At 32.2% G+C, this 16,495-nt stretch overlaps 4 protein-coding genes across 5 annotated transcripts; 2 read left to right on the top strand and 2 right to left on the bottom strand.

Annotated features, from left to right (window-relative positions):
* The first annotated feature begins 380 nt into the window (after positions 1-380).
* LOC112589991 (piggyBac transposable element-derived protein 4-like) lies at positions 381-3,933 on the top strand. The gene is made up of 3 exons (XM_025305273.1): positions 381-461; positions 2,160-3,591; positions 3,649-3,933. Exons 2-3 carry the CDS (start codon positions 2,175-2,177, stop codon positions 3,894-3,896), a joined length of 1,665 nt encoding a protein of 554 aa, XP_025161058.1. The 5' UTR covers positions 381-461; positions 2,160-2,174; the 3' UTR covers positions 3,897-3,933.
* Positions 3,934-4,559: 626 nt separating this feature from the next.
* mRpL46 (mitochondrial ribosomal protein L46) lies at positions 4,560-6,195 on the top strand. The gene is made up of 5 exons (XM_011153157.3): positions 4,560-4,620; positions 4,774-4,853; positions 5,003-5,377; positions 5,620-5,762; positions 5,908-6,195. The coding sequence occupies exons 2-5, from the start codon at positions 4,796-4,798 to the stop codon at positions 6,178-6,180; spliced, it is 849 nt and encodes a 282-aa protein (XP_011151459.1). The 5' UTR covers positions 4,560-4,620; positions 4,774-4,795; the 3' UTR covers positions 6,181-6,195.
* A 199-nt stretch (positions 6,196-6,394) lies between these two features.
* On the bottom strand, positions 6,395-8,586 carry LOC105190383 (probable 18S rRNA (guanine-N(7))-methyltransferase). The gene is made up of 5 exons (XM_011153117.3): positions 7,945-8,586; positions 7,672-7,709; positions 7,431-7,609; positions 6,804-7,233; positions 6,395-6,674 (listed from the first exon to the last, which is right to left on the bottom strand). The coding sequence occupies exons 1-5, from the start codon at positions 8,077-8,079 to the stop codon at positions 6,530-6,532; spliced, it is 927 nt and encodes a 308-aa protein (XP_011151419.1). The 5' UTR covers positions 8,080-8,586; the 3' UTR covers positions 6,395-6,529.
* A 1,541-nt stretch (positions 8,587-10,127) lies between these two features.
* Positions 10,128-16,271, bottom strand: eIF4A (eukaryotic translation initiation factor 4A). 2 transcript variants are annotated; one of them, XM_011153119.3, is made up of 8 exons: positions 16,094-16,271; positions 14,599-14,716; positions 13,513-13,660; positions 13,312-13,421; positions 12,952-13,227; positions 11,908-12,359; positions 11,270-11,462; positions 10,128-10,198 (listed from the first exon to the last, which is right to left on the bottom strand). In XM_011153119.3, the coding sequence occupies exons 1-7, from the start codon at positions 16,114-16,116 to the stop codon at positions 11,318-11,320; spliced, it is 1,272 nt and encodes a 423-aa protein (XP_011151421.1). In that variant the 5' UTR covers positions 16,117-16,271; the 3' UTR covers positions 10,128-10,198; positions 11,270-11,317. The 2 variants fall into 2 exon arrangements, with proteins under 2 accessions (XP_011151421.1, XP_025161048.1); XM_025305263.1 differs by having other exon boundaries at positions 10,130-11,462.
* Positions 16,272-16,495: the final 224 nt, after the last annotated feature.

The following is a 16,495-nucleotide window of genomic DNA, read 5'->3' as shown; positions in this document are numbered from 1 at the left end:
TGGATGAAAATACTGCGTTCTGATTGGTATATTTCCATCCATCTTCGGAAATGTACCAATCAGAACGCAGTATTTTCATCCAGCGAGCAATCCAGCACGAAAACAAGCACCGTGTGCCGCTGGCTTAAGGAAGCCTCAAATATAAAGCCTGACTATGAATACGGACATTAGTTTGATCATCGATGAATATTAGGAAGTTTTTGCAATACCGTCTCTCAGATAGGATAAACATAAATCGTGAACGTTATTCGCTCAAAAATAACATCGCAATGTACGCAACCAATAGCATTCACAATCAACATTACGGACTCTCACATATACGTGAGTTCACTGAGCTGCGATATTCATTGCCAGCACTGAAAATCTATAGTATAGATGACACAAACTATGTATTTTTAATATTGGCAGTGAATATCAAAACGCAGCCTGAGTCAGCGGTTATCGGCCGACTTCACGTATATGTGAGTTGATTCAGTTAGGGCCGGTCGTTCCACCTTTAGATAAGCTGTTTGGTAATTTAAGTAATAGTTAAATAGCTGATTTGCGTTGTTCCATCTTTCGAAAAAAATGTATGTCTTTGTTAAGTGACTAATTCTGAGCGATATATTGCACGGTACTCCAGGGGCAGGTTCTTCCAACTCCTTGGTAAATTAACTGATAGTTAAATCACATGTTTATCTTTGTTTTTCCTTCAATTTAAACGAAGCCAAACATATGATTTAACTATCAGTTAACTTACCAAGGTGTAGGAATAATCTGCCTACAGTACCGTGTAAACCACATCTGACAGATAAATATGTGGTGGGGATAAAAAGCATATGATGCGTTGGTTAGGTTATCCAAAATATTATTTATTACATGATAAAAAGGAACCGGAATTGTGCGAAAATCAATTTCTTTATGATAACAGATGACAACGAAAAAGTTGATTTAGAAACAAGGGCGGTGATTCGCAAATAATATACAGGGTGATAGCTGATCATGCAGACGAAAGTTGGAGATAGATTGGGTGTAGCCGAGAAGAAAAGTCATGTACCATAATATCAAATTGGTAATAGTTATCGAGTTATTAATTAAAACATGTGGGCCAACGAGTGCGTAGAGAGCGAAGGGCGACCGCAGTAAGCACTTAGACATTTGATACAGGCGGAGTCAGCGAATGACGGTAGGCGAGCGCGCGCGACGAGGGGCAACGTAAACAACAAGAGGCGAACGCGCGCGACGAGGAGCGAGCGAGCGCAAGCGACAAGAGACGAGCGAGCGCGACGAAGAGCGAGCGAGCGCGAACGACGAGGAGCGAGCGAGCTATAAGGAAAAAGCTGTAAAGAAAAAGCTCGCTCGCTCCTCGTCGCGCGCGATCGCCTCTTGTCGCTTACGTTGCCCCTCGCCGCGCGCGCTCGTCTACCGTCACTCGCTGACTCCGCCTGTATCAAATGTCTACGTGCTTACTGCGGCCGCCCTCCGCTCTCCGCTCTCTACGCGCTCGTTGGCCCACATGTTTTAATTAATAACTCGATAACTATTGGCAATTTGACATTATGGTACATGACTTTTCTTCTCGGCTACACCCAATCTATCTCCAACTTTCGTCTGTATGATCAGCTATCAAACACCCTGTATAGTTTGTCCTCGTCCAGATTTATTTAACGAATATGATAATACGGAATTTTTAAGACTGTTTAGATTTCACAAATGCACTGTTCAGATGTTCTCCATCTTTTTCTTTTTTTTTTATTCGGCCATCTATTAGCTTAAATTATTAAAATGTCATTTATCATATATTTGTTGCATATACATAAATGTTACATCTTACTTGTATTCTATTATAAAAATTTTTTAAACTAATCTAATTATATCTCGCTAGATTATAAAGGTTATGACCGTCAGATCCGTCATGACAGGTTATGCATGTACCCACTTGAAGTTGTTAACAAACGTTTCTGGAAATAATTATCGCGATATATGACTTTTAAACCACAAGTAACTACCAATAGGATAAATAATTGTAGAACAACGCTCATGTTTAAGTAACTAGTAAACTCCCCGATAAAATTTATCTTATAGATAATAATCTGTCAGATAAGCTGAAATTTATCGAAAGGTGGAACAACCGGCTTTTAAAAATTCGGCTTTTATAAATTATATTTATAAACTTAAAGGAAATACCCTTAAAAATGTGTGAAAGTGACGACGAAGTGTACGCTGATAACCTATCAAATGTTAGCGATCAGATAACAGATAACAGTGATGAAGAATCAGATAATGAAAGGGAGATTATAGCCAGGAGGATAATAAATATATTGAGATTAATGATGGCTGATTCCGATAAAAAAGATAATAGTTCCGATGGAGAGGAAGTTGAATGGTCACGCAAAGACAGTAATGTCAATATACGAGACTGTATAAAAGAATCAGGACTGCAAATATCGCTTGATGATTGCGACATACGATCATTTGTGGAACTATTCCTCGGAGATGATTTAATGAAATTATTTGTAAGAGAAACTAATCGCTATCATGAACAACAGCAAAATGATTTCGAAGCAAATAAAAATAAAAAGTGGACGGATACAGATATTGATGAAATGAAAAAATTTTTTGCTTTAATAATTTTAATGGGATTAGTAAAAAAGACAGAAAAAAATGAGTACTGGTCAACCGATCCATTAATCTGCACTCCAATTTTCGGAAAAGTAATGACCAGACATCGATTTCGCCAAATTTGGCGATACTGGCATTTTAGTAACAATAAAAATTGTCGAGACCGATTAGATAAAGTTAAACCAGTAACAACATATTTTCAAAACAAATTTCAAACAATTTATAAGCCTGTAAAGGAATTGTCTTTGAATGGAGTTGTTATACCATGGCGGGAAAGGCTTTCCTTCCGTACATATAATCCAGATAAAATTATGAAATACGGGATATTAGTACATATGCTGTGCGAAGCACGTTCCGGATACATATGCAACTTTGAAATACATTGTGCCCAAGGAATAAAATTACAAGAGACAATAATTTCTGTACTATCACCATACCTCTATTTATGGCACGAAGTCTATACGGATGATTATTATAATAGTGTAGCACTCGCAGAAGAATTATTGAAAAAGGAGACTAATGTCTGCGGAACATTAAGCAAAAATAGAGGTGTACCGCAATGTTTGAAAGACATAAATCTAAATAAATCAAGTACGGAGTTTAGAAGGAAAGGCAATATACTCGTACAGGCGTTCCAAACGAAAAAAAAATTATTATATATGATATCAACGATGCATGCAGCAAATATGATTGAAATTACACATCCTAAGACGAAAAAGACCGTAAGAAAACCGACTTGTATAGTAGAGTATGACAAGTACATGAAGGGTGTAGACTGTGCTGACCAGTACCTATCTTATTATTCAATTTTATTAAAAACAAAAAAATGGACGAAGAAAGTTGTCTTATATTTCATAAATGCTGCCCTATTTAATGCTTATCAAGTTTATGTAAAAAGTTCTGGTAATCATATCCAATTTAAAAGATTTTTATTAGGTGTTGCAAACTCATGGCTAAACACTACAACTGAAACAGAGGAATCAGAATCAGGTATGATCAATAATTATATAATTTGCATGTATGATACTAACTATTCTTTTAAACTAGGACAACCTGCAATATACATATCAAGAGCTGCAAAATATGATCCAGTTAATAGGTTGTGTCCGGAAATGCGACAACACAAAATTGTTCGAATTATAGGAAAAGGGAGAATAAAAAATCCACGAAGACCATGCAGAGTATGCACAGCTTCGAAAAAAAGAAGCTCAACTTCATTTATGTGTTCCTCATGTAACGTTCCGTTGCATGCTGGAGAATGTTTTGAAAAATATCATACTAAATCGAAATATTAATTTTTAAAAAACTTGTTGAATAATAAAAATTTTACTTTATAACTGAAATAATTACGTCTTTTTACTTACTAAATACTAAATACTAATTATGTCTGAATTTGCAACAGCATGCCTTCAATTTGTAACAATAAGTAGCTTACAAAAAGTGCCGGCGGCAGCCAGTAGTTCTCGTCATTATATGCCGGCGGTAAGAACAAACTGTTTTATAAAAAGTGTGGCCGTCAAAGTGTTAATTAAAATTTAAGAATTATTACATATTATAATATTTATAACATATGCGTGTGTATGTTCATAATTGAAAATATGATGAAAAATTGTAAAATTGAGTGTAAAATTTATAAAAAATGGCTACTCATTAACGTTATAGTGTCATTGCTATAAGTTGTCCGCGCGGCCTCGAAATATTTTTTCCTGAATTGCGGATAGCGCATTACGTGAAAGATTCTTACCGATAAGATTGCTGCTGATTCATCGTGCCTATTATTACGCGCAATCCGCTCATCGATGGTGAGATAAAGATAGAGAGCGATTGATCATCTGTCTTTTTCAACCTACGTACCTATCCTTACTATCTTCGTACTATCAAAGTAGAATGGACAAGAACCGTGTATGCTTTGTCCTTATCATTGGGACGAACGTAGTTCGTATATATTTTCTCAGAGGGCATATTGAAAAAAACGTATCCTGAAACCCAGTCCAGTGGCCGGTCTAAGGCTTCTCTCTAGTAAGCATAACATTTTTTACATTTAATATTTCTAACTTTGTTAACCAAGACAGTTTTTAAATAAATTGCGTGAAGCAAAATAAACTGACAATGTAATTGTGAATTGATTTTTCCATTCTATCATAAATTCTATTGATTTGATTTGCATTCTAGATTATCAGAGAACGTGTTTAAAATGTTTAAACAAGTTTGGAGATTTTCTGGATCATATAATTTACATCAAATTTTATTAGGTAAGAAAGAATTATTAAATAATGTAAGGAACACACATTAACGAGTTGTAAGTAATTTTTTAACTTTAATTATTAATTTCTGGATTTCATTATATATATTTGTAATCACATATCGTATGTATATTCTACATAATGTATGTTTTATACAGGTACATCGAAAAATACTATTACTACATGTCCCAATTTGATTCAATGTTACAATGTTCAAACATTTGCTACTGCTCCACTTACAAAAAAATGGGATTTATATAGTTCTGTCTGTTTAGAACGTCATCCAATTATAACACAGTCAATGCAGGAAATAGAATTAAAATTTTACAATATGTTAAAAAAAATTGAATTTGAAAATAGTCTAAAATGTGATCATGAATTGAAAAGAGAAAGAGAACAAAATCAGCAAAATATAAGTATAACCAGCAACATAGATAATAAAGATGACACTATTTTAATACAGACTGCACAAGACTTTGAAGATAGCAATCAAGAAGAACTAGACAATTTTAAATTTGCTCCAAGAATTACAAGTACATATATTACTGTCTTCTTAGTAATATAGCGAAATAGAAAATCTTATAAAATATTTTTTAAAATTAATATATAATAGAATTATAAAACAAATTACAAATTAAATATATATTAATATTAAATTTTCCTATCAAAATATCAAGATTTTCTGTATTTACTATATTTGTATATCACATATTATGTGATTTATATAACTATAATTTTTTCTCTTGATTATAATTATGTGTATGCATATTTTCAGGTTGTGATAAACAAAATACATTATCATCATTAAAGCGTAAACTAGACAAAAACTTACTTTTATTAGTTCATCAAGAAATAGGTGGTAAACATTATTGGATACCTCCTCAGAGTATTAGACAGGAAGGAGAAACTATGAGACAAGTATATTTATAAATTTCTTTGTCAAAATATTAATTTGTAAAAATATAAATTTCTTTTGTAATTAATTATATATACACATATATATATATATATTTCTTTAGCAAAGAATAAAAATGATTTTATCATTAATAATTTATCTTTTTAGACAGCAGAAAGAGTATTACAAAACGTATGTGGTACTAAAATACAAGTGAAGTTTTATGGAAATGCACCTATTGGATTTTATAAATACAAATATCCTAAGAATCTTCAAGAAAAAGGAACATACGGTGCAAAAATATTTTATTTTTTAGCAAAATATATTGATGGAGATATTACAAATAATGTAAAATATCAATGGTTAGATTATGAAGAATTAAAAAAAGTATTGCCTAGTAGAATACAAGAAAGTATTTCACAGTTTATGTTGCATATTTAAATAATGTATTATATTAAAATAAAATTTTATTATATGTAAATCATTTTTAAGTATTGTGTTTATTAATTTCGAAAGTTGATAAATAAATTATTTCTAGAGATATTTCTTTTTCTATGGAATTCACTTATTGCCAGAAAGATCAAAAAAGATTGTAGCAAGTGGTGGAAAATATTTTGATTGAAATAATTTTAAATAATTTAAATAATTTTAGAAATAAACAATCCATTCATCATCAACCCTCAGACTTAGTTAATTGAAACATTTAATATTATTAGGTTATATAAAATAAAGATTAATTTTATTATAACTTTAAAAAAACTAACATTTAACACTAAAACAAGTATACATTTTAAAATCGTCCAGATCTCTTTCGTCCAGTATATTTTGAATCGTCTCTAACTTCTTTTCCTTGTCGTCGCCGTCTTTCTTTCTTCTCTATAATCCATTCTCTACTCTTTTTTAACGGCTTGCCTCTGGCTTTTTTTATATATTCTCTATAATATAAAATTTATATAGAACCTTTGTTTTTACAAAATAATGTAAAATGTATCAAAAATACATAAAATTATTAGCATATTTCTAATTATTTATTATAAGATAATGAGTAAGGAAATAAGAATCACCTTTTTGATTGATTAAAAGCAATGGTCTGATTGTCACTTTCTGTACCTAGCGCTTTTGGGAGAGCAACAGCACCACTAGTCATTAAAACTAAGAATACTTTCTTTGCTTTTGTACTATTTGGAAAATCTACAACCACACCACCAAAAAAACCAGCCTTTGTAGCTTGTGTAGTAACCAATTCAATTTGGTCACTGTTCTCTGGATAGAACTGCAATACTGCTCTTGCACTTCTTGACAGACACGCAAATAATGTTGAGAAGAAACAATATAAACGTTTTACAGGATTGTGTGAGGTTTTGTCTGCATAGCATAACCATTGCAGCGCAGAGATACTAACAGCACCATCAAATGTACCAGCTCTAAATGGTAATCCATTACCCATATCTCCTAAGATCAAGTCGCCATCTGTTTCTCTTTCTTTGGCAACATCTATAAAATATTAATTAATTAATAAAATATTAATATTAATATCATGCATAAATATAAATTAAAATATTTATATTATGCATAATTATAAGCAAAATCAAAATTGACTATTGTAACATCACATAGAATAACAGAATATGATTATTATTTATAAAAAACTATATTAATGAAAACATCTTCCAAATTAAATGAATATTTACCAAGCATAGCAGAAGAAATATCAACACCTATCCATGAATGTCCCTGTTCCTCTAACACACTACCACTGAGACCTGAGCCACAGCCAATATCCAGGAGTAAACAACTTTGATCTTCAGGTAATACAAGAAGTTCTATAGCACGTTCACACATTTGTACCTGAATATCTATCATACGAGAACTACAAATAAATAAATTTTATTAAGAGATATAAACAAACACTAAAATTATATAAAGATTTACCTTTGGGTATACTTCTTTGCTTCTGTTTCATTATAGTACTGTCACAAAATAGAAATATGAAATTAGTTTCTCCATTAATTTATTAATATATATAATTTATACAGTCATATGTAATTATATAAAAAAACTTTGATTATTTAATTAAAAGTTTTATTATATAATTTATGTGTATTCGAATAACAATTGTTATATTTCTTAACCTCAAAAAAAATATATCATAAATTATAAATTTATAACACACAATTATAAATTTATAACACACAAAATACTTACCATTTCGGGTGGTGCCATACGTTCTGGACGTTTAGACATGATGTCTAGTAATTTATAACTTTTAAAGATTGCAAAAATATGCTTAAAACATACGTAAAAATATTTAGTAAACACGTGTAGAGCACAGACGTACATACATAACCTATCAAACCTTATTTCCTTCTACATTTAGCTTGACTGCTGCTAACTGAACAGTTGCATGTATGTCATTTATCGTAACCACTGAAATATATACTAATTGGAACGAACGCTAGGCCTGAGGCGCGAATAGAAAAAGAACATCACTGGATCTCTAAAATAGCACTGTCTTTATCTAGTACAGTCCGAATCAAAAGCTAAATTGGCTAGACTGCGCGTTCTCCCAAATTTCAAAAGTGGGGGTACAACTGTCGGAGAAAAGGAAACACTCTGTTTTTACTGTTCGTTCTCTCTCTCGCACAGTCCTGGTGGAAGGGGAATAGAGGCGGTGGTTACTGTACAGCAACTGCCTCTCCTATACCCCTTCCATCGGGACTGTGCGAGAGAGAACGAACAGTAAAAACAGAGTGCTTCCTTCTCTCCGAGAGTTACATCCCCACTCCTCGAACACGCAGTCTAGATATACTATGTCTATGGTTTCTATATACATATCTATAAGCAGGGTCCGTTTGACGTTGCAAATCCTATTTTTTTTTTTAATTTTCTATCTACAATCTTTTTATAACTTTTATAATTTCTCGCTCTTCTTTCACTCTTTACTTTCAGCGACTAACTTTTTCATTGACTGTACCTCCTTATCCCCACTTTTGACGACACTATAGGTCAGACAAGGATAAGAGAGAAACCAGGGAATCTCTCTATTCGCACGCAAACAATAGAATCATATGCTACGTTCGTTCCAGTTAGTATATATTTCACTGATCGTAACCCATTATGAAAAAAACATATAGAAAATATTGATACGATCCCTTAAGATCGATTATTTAATCAAAAGTTTCGAGAATCGATTATAAGCATGATCGCCTACGAAATAAATTGAGCTAAAATTTGGAATGACTAAAGAAAAGTTTTGATGTAAAACGAAAGCAAAAATGTCTTTTTATAATTTTCATACATAACTCGTGAAACCTGCAAACTCTGCTCTTCAAATTATTTGAATTAATATATCGTATATATTATTATAAAATCAAATTAAATTAAATATTCACTGAGTTGATTGAATAATCAAAGTTTTGATTCAACTGATACAAATTACTGAAATGTATGTGTAAACGTATTTAATATAAGAACCGTTGCATTATAAACTTGAACGTACTTTATATAAAAATGATTATAACTTCATTAATTATATCCGCAATTGTGTATTATGCAATTCCTAATCATAATTCATTTTTACTTAGTATTAGTAAACTACAAATGATCATAAAACTATAATTTTACAATAATCTTTATAATTTGATATGTAATATATATATTGGCTTAACTGAATTAATGGTATTGATAATACAATAAATGTAAGTAAATGACACATTTATTATATCCAGTTTATATATATATATATATATATATATATATATATATATACATACTCAGTCATAAATAATATTTATATGATATATAAATACAATAGACACATAATGGTCCATTCTGTCAAGATCCATTTATAATATTTACAGAATTTTTAATAATAAGTTTTCGGAAATTCGAGAAGGAACTGCATTGGCATAAAATCGCATTCCGATTACGCGTGCAACAGTGTTAATTCAACCAGAATCTACAATTATATTGCATATCTGAAGCATTTGCAGATAACTCTTGTCATTTGCTCAAATTTTCGAAAACTATTACTAACACTTTTGCAAATTTACGATTAATGACGACGATAGAATATTTTTAATATTATTTTTTAATATAATCTTTATCGTAATATTTTTAATCATAAAAACACGATACAAAAGTTCTCACAATATATATTTCAATTTAATCTGGCACTGATAAGTTTTGTGCACGAAAATCTGCGTATAATGCAATAAAGAATACTTTTACAAAGAATTTTATTAACAAATCTAAAGAAAATATTTCCAAGAGCCAATTATTAATAAAAAAGAATGTAAAAATATAAAAAAGAAGATAAAGAAAATATATATAATATTAGAGCTCATGAGAAGCAGGAGTTTAGAGAGGTAATCGATTTACAAAACTTCTATTTTGAATCAGGAAATCTGGTCTTTATTTCCAAAAATATCTCGCCCACATCTGGACTGCCCAAAACTGCCTGCAAATACAAATAAAAAGAACTGTGAGAACTTTTTCGGTGTATAAACCGCAAAACTTATCCCCGGCGCGGAGTCCGCTCACGGTGATACAAAGAACAGCGGAGCGCTTAAGAATCTCACTCGTACACAGTTTGTCCATTCAGGGTTTTCATTGCGAAATTGGATTATTGAATAGAAAAGAAAAGAAATACAATGAAGACTGCAATAACAAAGACCACACTCTTAAAAGGTCAAACACTTTATTTAATATGAAGGTGTGCACCTGGGGGATTTAGGATATACAAAAATTCATATTATCTAAGCTTGAATGTACATCTTCTGCGGCAACGCTTGTGATTAAAGTACCCTTTCCAATACCCAACTAAACCTCTGCCTAGACAAACAAGTTGTAGTCGCGGTGACAAAAACATTGAACAAAAAATGCTGAACATGGACCAAATCATCCAATTAGAGATATCTTGGGGAGAAAGAGATGGATTAAAAAGTTTCAAAAGGAAAGACTTCAACATCTCTATAACAATCATTGGACTTGTGACGGAATAAAAATATGAACCAAGTTCGGACAAAGTAAAACCTTTGACCTGTTGCGATAATAGGGATAAAGTATAATCAGATTGCACCGGGTTGCGCTCTTCACACTTTAGTTCTATTCTTGCCACCCTGTAGCGTGATATATTATATTGTAATATATTATTGTTAAAAATCAAAGTAAAAATAATCCCGACCAGCCAGTACCGATAATATAGTAATAATAGTAATATTTATAATAGTATTAATAGCGATAATGGTAGGAATAATAGTAATAATATTAATAGTAATAGTAGTAGCAGAGCAGCAATATCGATAGCGGCAACAGTAGTAATACACTAATAGTAATAATGTCGTACTACTAACTCCTGTAGCGCAACAGATAGCTATTTCCGTAATCTACTATTATAAGTCGAAACGAATACGAAAATGTTGGAATATTTTGGTCGCGTTTACATAAGCGATATAGTTCATCAACTCACTCAATATATATATACTCACACACCATGAGAGATCAGCTGAGAGCTTCTTATTTCACTTACTTTTTATTATTTTTTTATTATAATGAATTATAGCCAATAAAATTGGGCTTAGATCAAATCAGCGACATTCATTGGCATCTCATCAATGTGAGTGTTGTAGAATTGTTCAATATCTTTCAGGGTCCTTTTATCATCTTCTGTTACGAAGTTAATGGCCACACCTTTACGACCAAAACGGCCACCACGACCAATTCTGTAACGTACAAAAAAAATTACCAAAATTCACACATGTAAATATGCATAAATATATATATATAATGATAATAAAAAGTTTTGATATTTTAGTGAAGATAAAATCACGATAAAAATATACTTGAGAAAAGTCTCTTATCTTGATATTATATTAATATTTTCAGAAAAAATATATATAACTTATATTTTCAAACATGTTATCGGAATCGGTATATCCAGTTTTCTCCAAATGGCAACATTGATTGTTCAAATTGAAGTTATAACTATATTTGAAATTTCTTGTGTATATGTGTGTGTGTATAAATTTTGTATATTTTATATATATTTCATGAAATCTTATTTCCTCTTTCGTGACTAAAAACTTTCGCACAAATAAATTTATATTTTGTTAATTTCAAGATCGCGATTAAAACATGAAAATTATTATTAGATAATGCATAATTTACCTGTGAATATAATTTTCACGATTGGAAGGTAAGTCATAGTTAATGACCAACGACACTTGCTGCACGTCAATACCACGCGCCAAAAGATCAGTAGTGATCAAAACACGGGATGACCCAGTGCGAAACTGCCTCATAATGAGATCTCGTTCTTTTTGTTCCATATCTCCGTGCATAGCCGAAACGGTAAAATCACGTTTATGCATACTCTCTGTCAACCAATCTACTTTGCGGCGCGTATTGCAGAAGATGACAGCCTGAGTAATACTCAGAGTATCATACAAATCGCAAAGGGTTTCCAACTTCCAATCTTCACGTTCAACATAAACGAAAAATTGTTTTATTCCCTCTAAAGTGAGTTCCTCTTTCTTAACCAAAATACGAATAGGATTTCTCATAAAGCATTTTGATACGTCCAAAACGTCTGACGGCATTGTGGCAGATAACAGAATCACCTGGAAGAGATAATCAAGTTGCATGAGAGATATGAAAGCTAAGGCTGTTTGCGAGAAACCATGTGTTGATACAATGTAATAATATTATATGTTGATGGAAAAAGTAAATAATCGGTATATGTATTGGTATATATGCTGAGTTGTTATATAAATAACTATACATGTGCAATATAAAATGGCATCATGCTGTAACAGCTATTGTAAATTATTGCTGCTATCATAGAGATATTAAGAGTGACTAATCCATTTTTGGGACATTAACGATTATTATTAGGAGTGCTATGCCATGATAACTGTTTGAATTTTATGCAACTATTACTTCCAGACAAAAGATATAAACACATTCGATGGTAACAGCGTATGTCAAACCTATAGTATATACATTTGACAAAATTGCACTGTTACGACGCACCTGTATCTTATAATATATTTGTTAACTTGACTACTATAAGGTATACCGCAACTTTTTCGTCTTGTATGATTTGTGGACTTGTCCAAAAAAGATACTTTCTAATAATTAAAATAAAATTATCTATTAGATAGTAATTGTAGACAAAGAAATCTATAACATTCAAAAAAATATTTCATATACCTGCACTTCATTGGGCAATAGTTTGAAAACATCGTGGATTTGATCTTTGAATCCTCGTGACAGCATTTCATCAGCTTCATCCAGTACAAACAGTTTGATGCTACTTGCGCGTAACGCTCTTCGACTGATCATATCGTAAACTCTGCCGGGTGTACCAACTACTACGTGGACACCCTGGTCTAATTTGCGCATATCTTCGCGCACATTCGTGCCACCGATGCATGCGTGGCATTCAGCATGCATAAAATCACCTAACGCAATAACGACCTTTTGGATCTAAACAAAAACATATTATAGTCCAATATTTTTTTTACTCCAATAGAACTCTTCACTAACGCAGATGCTTAACAAATCACTTACTTGTTGCGCCAATTCACGAGTTGGTGCAAGGATCAAAGCTTGGCATTCTTTAATACTAGTATCGATTTGTTGGAGAATCGATATCGAAAATGTTGCAGTTTTGCCAGTACCTATGAATTGTTAAAAATATAAAATATTGTATAATGTATTCTATGTATGTTTATACATCAACATGCTACAAGTTTACATAAGGTTTCTTACCAGATTGGGCCTGAGCAATGACATCAAGTCCTCTTATACATGGTAAAATGGCACGTTGTTGAATTGCAGATGGCTTTTCAAAACCATAAGCATATATTCCACGCAACAGTTCTTCTTTCAAGTTCATTTCATCAAAATTTTCGACAACCTATTCATATTAAACCATATATTTTATAAACTGGGTATATGATATCTATGTGCATGCATGCATGTGTGTGTGTGGATGTGTAACTATGTGTGAATATTGCTGCACCCGTGTCTTTGGAGGACATGTTATCCCCACGCTCCTGAAAGTGGACTGCAAAGGAATCGAGTAGAGATTGTTTGACAGCTGTTGTTGTCAAGGAGGTTGTTTAATAAAAAAAATTTTTCTTGCGCAAGGGCGCAACAATATGTATGATGACTATATAACTTCCTAAATATCTTTACGACAAAAATTATAAGAATCTCAAAAGAAAAATCAATATAAATATAAGATAATTAACATTTTAGATGGAGAAATATTAATATTAATTTCTCAACCTTCTACAAACTAAAGAAAAAAATTATTCAGATCATTCCAGACAATGAAAATGTTATAACACACACACATATACACAATTATTTATTGTACATATATATTATATTATTATATTTACATATATATTTATACTATGTGGGTATAAATCTCTCTAATTAATAATTCTCTTTTAATAATTCCATAATTCCATATATACTGTATTTAATAACAAGGATGATCAAAGATGATAAAATCAGTAATAAAATAACAGATTATATTTCAAAGAACATTTTTAAAATAAGTAACAATTGCTCTTATTTACAACTAATTACTCCATACAATGTAAAAAAATATTCTTTAAAACTTTTCCTGATAATCTGTACTATATCTATTGGATCATTTTCAAGTTAACTAGTATATTCAACAGTGTTTGTGTTTGTGTTATCTCAAGATAAGAAATTCTTTAAAACATCAAAAGTATATGATAATATAGTATATCTATAAAATGTTAAAAATATATATGATATATGAATCCTGCTGTATTTTCTGATATATTATAATTACAAGATAGTGGTTAATTTACTCACAACGTCCCAGTTGGACTCGATGATGCCATCAGGATCCATTCCCGGAGGCCCATCATACGTAGGTTGCTCACTTTCACTCGGGCCATTTTTTGAATCTCCTGACCATTGATCATCATTTCTAAAATAATAGAGAATATATTATTAACTTCAAATATCAATATCAAGTATAAATAAATTACATTAGATTTGTAAGTTGTAAAACAATTAAAAAAACATATAATATATAATAACATATAATAAAAAATAAAAATAATAATATAATATATAATATAATAATAATAAAAAACATATATATATATCTTACTGTGATACATTTTTATAATAAAAAAAGCATAATCAATAGTATTTAAATTTTCTTATATCAGTACAAAAAAGATCAAACTTTAAATTTGCAAAAATATATTAAAAAAGAAAAGTATAGATAAAAATAATTATAAATGATATATTATGGATTTATTCTGGATAATGATCATATAACTTTTCTTAGAAATAGAAAAGTGAAAAGGTCAGATGAACTCAATAATTTTAGCGAGAATGTAACTTTATGGACAAAGAAAGAAACTTTTCACTTTTCTATTTTCAAGTTTCTATTTTCAGGGAAAAATTGATAACATGATTACAACTCTGTGGAGGAACTGATAATATTAGTCACGATGATTATATGACGATGAAATCACTTTAAAAGTCACGTGACCTTGAGAACCAAAAGTTTAAATCGATCTTTAAGAAACATATATAAAAATCTTACAAATTACGATATAATTCAACCGCCATTTACATGCATGAGCGCTGTACAAACGAGCATGATGAAACTGATCAGTGAAATCAGTTTGGCGCAGGGTTCGGCATGCGAATTGCAGTTAGCTCAAGCGACTAACTTGACAGTGACTCACGCGGAAGCGTGGCCGAGAATATACGAAACGTGTTGCTTCTAGCCGCAGTGAAGTGTGCGAAGTACCATGTTTCGGAGCTATGCGCGACGCGCCTAGTCGTAGATGTAATGCTCGAATAGATTTTTCGGCGAAAACTGTGCGAAAATCGCTATTTTATTACGTAATTCCGGAGCAATGGAAAAACGTGTTTGGCCTGTCGAGTGGCGGCCACGGGGAAAGCTTCACCCTACAACGGAGCCATCGAGACACACTTCGACATCGGAATTGTCCGGACCGTCTGCTCCGGACAAATCCGCCGCGGTTTTCGCCGTTGCAACCACGCGACGAGGAGGTTAAGAGGACGAGCCACGGAGACGGCTCATGATCGCCGTTAATCTCCCGTGAGCAATGTGACAAAAACGAATGGCACGCCATGTTGTCAGTCTTGTGTCCCGTGCGTTCCGTCCCGATTGCGGCACTATTTTTCGCAGTCGTATTTTAACCCGCACGGCGTGAAATTTTACGGAGCACGATATCAGAAACAAAGAGAGCCGTACAGAGATGCTGTAGCACAAAGAAACGCGAAAACAGTTCGCTGTTAAGCTAGAAAAGACCGAACTTACCGCCGTTCAGAAGTATGCGACATGTTCCACTCGCGAAGGGCAACGGAAAGGAAGAGTGAGGAACGGTTCGTATAGCGTCACGAGTATTCTCGGCGACTGCCGCACTACGGCGCTGCGTGCGGTGCCGGTGGTGATTCTGACGATCTTTATAGGCGCGCAAGATTACTATTGGTCGAACCCATTGGGGATCGAGCTAATTAGCATTGCTAACATTCGTGACTGAAGAGAGAATTCTTCTATGGATATAAAAATTTTTAAGATATTTCGTTTATCGATGGTTATCGCGCATGACCGGACGTGACGTACCCATACTGACTTGCGACATTGTGGTAGAATTTTATGCGGCAAATACGAATGCTTAAACACTCTCTTTAAAAAATTTTCGCGAAAGAACTAAAGTTG

The sequence above is a fragment of the Harpegnathos saltator genome, unplaced genomic scaffold, assembly GCF_003227715.2.
Source record: "Harpegnathos saltator strain DR-91 unplaced genomic scaffold, Hsal_v8.6 scaffold688, whole genome shotgun sequence".
NCBI lineage: Eukaryota > Metazoa > Arthropoda > Insecta > Hymenoptera > Formicidae > Harpegnathos > Harpegnathos saltator.
This window is presented reverse-complemented; position numbering and strand designations above follow the sequence as displayed.